Source organism: Phalangium opilio, unplaced genomic scaffold (genome assembly GCF_054372755.1).
Source record: "Phalangium opilio isolate 3A_F unplaced genomic scaffold, DU_Popi_V2 ptg000086l_1, whole genome shotgun sequence".
In the NCBI taxonomy this organism is placed as follows: domain Eukaryota; kingdom Metazoa; phylum Arthropoda; class Arachnida; order Opiliones; family Phalangiidae; genus Phalangium; species Phalangium opilio.
Genome location: NW_028324191.1, coordinates 1,694,353 through 1,697,081, shown reverse-complemented (window position 1 = coordinate 1,697,081; position 2,729 = coordinate 1,694,353). Strand labels below are relative to the sequence as shown.

The following is a 2,729-nucleotide window of genomic DNA, read 5'->3' as shown; positions in this document are numbered from 1 at the left end:
TTAGAGATAACCTTCTTCAAGGTAGTTTTTGGTACCATTTGGGTGTTTTATAATACCGTTTATCGAGGTTATGTTTGACACCACTTTGGTGTTTAATAATACCTTTAGAGGAGGTATGGTTTGAAACCAATAAGGTGTTTATTTATCTCTTTAATCATAGTGCTCTTTCACACTGCTTAGGTGTTTAATAATACCCTTCATGAAAGTGCTTCTTCACACTGATTAGGTATTTAATATAACCCTCTATCAAGGTGCTCTTTCACGCTTCTTAGGTGTTTAATAATACCCTCCATGAAAGTGCTTTTTCACACTTATTAGGTGTTTAATATTACCCTCCATCAAGGTGCTCTTTCACACTGCTTAGGTGTTTAAAAATACCCCCATGAAAGTGCTTTTTCACACTTATTAGGTGTTTAATATTACCCTCCATCAAGGTGCTCTTTCACACTGCTTAGGTGTTTAATAATACCCTCCATGAAAGTGCTTTTTCACACTTATTAGGTGTTTAGTATTACCCTCCATCAAGGTGCTTCATCAGACTGCTTAGGTGTTTAAAAATTACAACCGTCAATGGAATCTGACACCAATTAGGTGTTTTATATTACCCTCTAATGTGGTACTTGACAACAGTTGGGTGTTTCATAATAACCCACAAAAAGGTGCTCTTTCTCACTAAAAAGATGCTACAAAATACCCAATATCAAGGTGCTGTTTTTTCCATCAATTTGGATTTTAAAAATACATTCCAAGACAGTGTTCTTTGAAACTCGTTGTCTAAATACACTATCCAATATGATATTTTTTACCGCTGTTAAATTTCAAATAACCTACATAAAGGTGCTACGCGTCATGAGATGAAAAGCGCAATTGTCGATTTAATAAATTTATTGAGACTCTTTTTTCCTTTAGTCGTCTTCTGACAAAGTATAATTGAAACTCATGCATATTTTTCGGTTCAATTTCTTTTTTAAATTTTTTTATGAATTAAATGTTTTGAAAAAATACTTTTGAATATTCCCTTCTTTCTAATCATTTATAGAAAAGTCATAAAAACGTTAAGTTATTGCCCTAGTCTATTGACAACGCCCTTTATGGGAACCGATATCTTTTTCGGTTCAATTTCAGAAGTGATTTTTGGATGATTTCAAAAGTTTTCAAAAGTTTTTTTGTATATTCCATTTGGAAAACGTAATAAGAGGTAAACAAAAGAGCAAATCCCTGAAGAATATTGGGAACTGGTATTGATATTCCTTCTACGTGTAATAGTAATTGAACATTTTTCTTAAAAAGTTTTTCTTTTTCCAATTGGAGGAGAGGATAAGCGATATTTGGGTTATCCTAGAAAAATACAGATCGTAATACAAATATTTGTTAGGTGTATTTCCTTCACTTCAAAGGGGGAATCAAAGTTATTTTGAATTTTAAAATGCTTTGGAAATCATTCTTCGATGCCCCGGTAAGGCTTATAATAAACGATTCCAAAAACATTCACTTGTTTTGTTTTTTTCTTTCACCCTCCCTTTGAATGACATCAGTTGACTTTTGTATCTTACCGAGAAAATGAATATATCATTAATATTTTCCTTTTTTTCTTTCACTAAGCTGCGCAACAGTAAGCAACAAGCTTCAATTTCAAGTTCTAAAACAGAAAATGGGTAACATATTCACATTGAAATTGTTAAAGGGACTGAATTTTAAAATTAAAAATTAATCTCACCGGCGTATTTCTCCTCAGTTAAAAAATCTTTCTTCGCTGCCAGTTGTGTCTTGACTAGTTTAAACATGTTGGTGTTTTTGGTTTGTTCAAAAATCACAGCTACCTTAGATTTAAAATATCGAGCAACCTTCTCCAGAGGATTTTCCTGGCTTTTTACCACCCTTTGAAATTCTTTGAATAACTGAAAAGATAATTAAATACTGAAGTCAATTTTGAGAGAATATTATAAAGGAAATTTCAAAAGCCAAGGGAAAGGAAACGCGTAACGTCATGCTTCTCTTTGACTGTTGGGAATTGGACAATGAGGTAATTCATATACAACAAATTGACTAAATTTTTCCAATGCAAATTATTTATACTAGGGCTGAAAAATTATTTAGCATGCATTTTATTACCTCGTCTGGTCTTCGCAGATTTGGAAATTTTTCAAGCAATTCAATCGTAGTTAAATTTGAAACCAAACCGCGTCTGTACAAAAATGTTCTCTCCATTTTTTCGTCAATGATAACTATACTTGGCTTTGTCTCTGAGTTTTCAAAAATTATAGCACTTAGATGCTGCTCGATACTATGTTTATCTTCACCAACCCCGTCTTCGTTCTAAAACAGTAGGACCAGGGGCGGACTGGCAAGCTGCACAGCCATCTGCCACCGTTTTAAAAAGGGCCCCCCCAAGCCGATCCCTAAAATGAGAGGGGAGTATGTCGTTATAATGCACAGGGCCGTCGAGAGAGGGGGGCAGTTCGGTCCTTTTTCCCGGGCCCGTACCTCTCGGGGGCCCGGCCGGGCCTCGACCTTGGTTAATTCTAGTGGATAATGGTTGTAAAAATATAAATATAAAACTTAAAAATATATTTATCTTCAACTAGAGCTTAAACAGTAAAATTCAAAAAGTGATGAAGAGTAGTAGTTTTTAAATTTTAGCCTTCTCTTAATGTGCTTTCAGTCCCTTGTTTTCCCCTTTTCTGACTAAGCATGAAAGTAAAATATTAACGGAGGTTTTAAGCTTTGTT

At 34.3% G+C, this 2,729-nt stretch overlaps 1 protein-coding gene across 1 annotated transcript; it reads right to left on the bottom strand.

The window, feature by feature from the left end:
* Nucleotides 1–1,089: 1,089 nt before the first annotated feature.
* LOC149650562 (uncharacterized) lies at nt 1,090–1,784 on the bottom strand. The gene is made up of 3 exons (XM_089849143.1): nt 1,718–1,784; nt 1,554–1,639; nt 1,090–1,338 (listed from the first exon to the last, which is right to left on the bottom strand). Exons 1-3 carry the CDS (start codon nt 1,782–1,784, stop codon nt 1,090–1,092), a joined length of 402 nt encoding a protein of 133 aa, XP_089705269.1.
* Between the last annotated feature and the right edge of the window lie 945 nt (nt 1,785–2,729).

Bases quoted from the DNA above. Each gene is read 5' to 3' on its own strand.
- LOC149650562 (XM_089849143.1), bottom strand. From the start codon at position 1,784: ATGTTTAAACTAGTCAAGACACAACTGGCAGCGAAGAAAGATTTTTTA. The intron at 1,640-1,717 runs GTGAGATTAATT...TTTCTGTTTTAG, and splicing joins AACTGAGGAGAAATACGCCG to AACTTGAAATTGAAGCTTGT. The intron at 1,339-1,553 runs GTAAGATACAAA...GTATTTTTCTAG, and splicing joins ATGATATATTCATTTTCTCG to GATAACCCAAATATCGCTTA.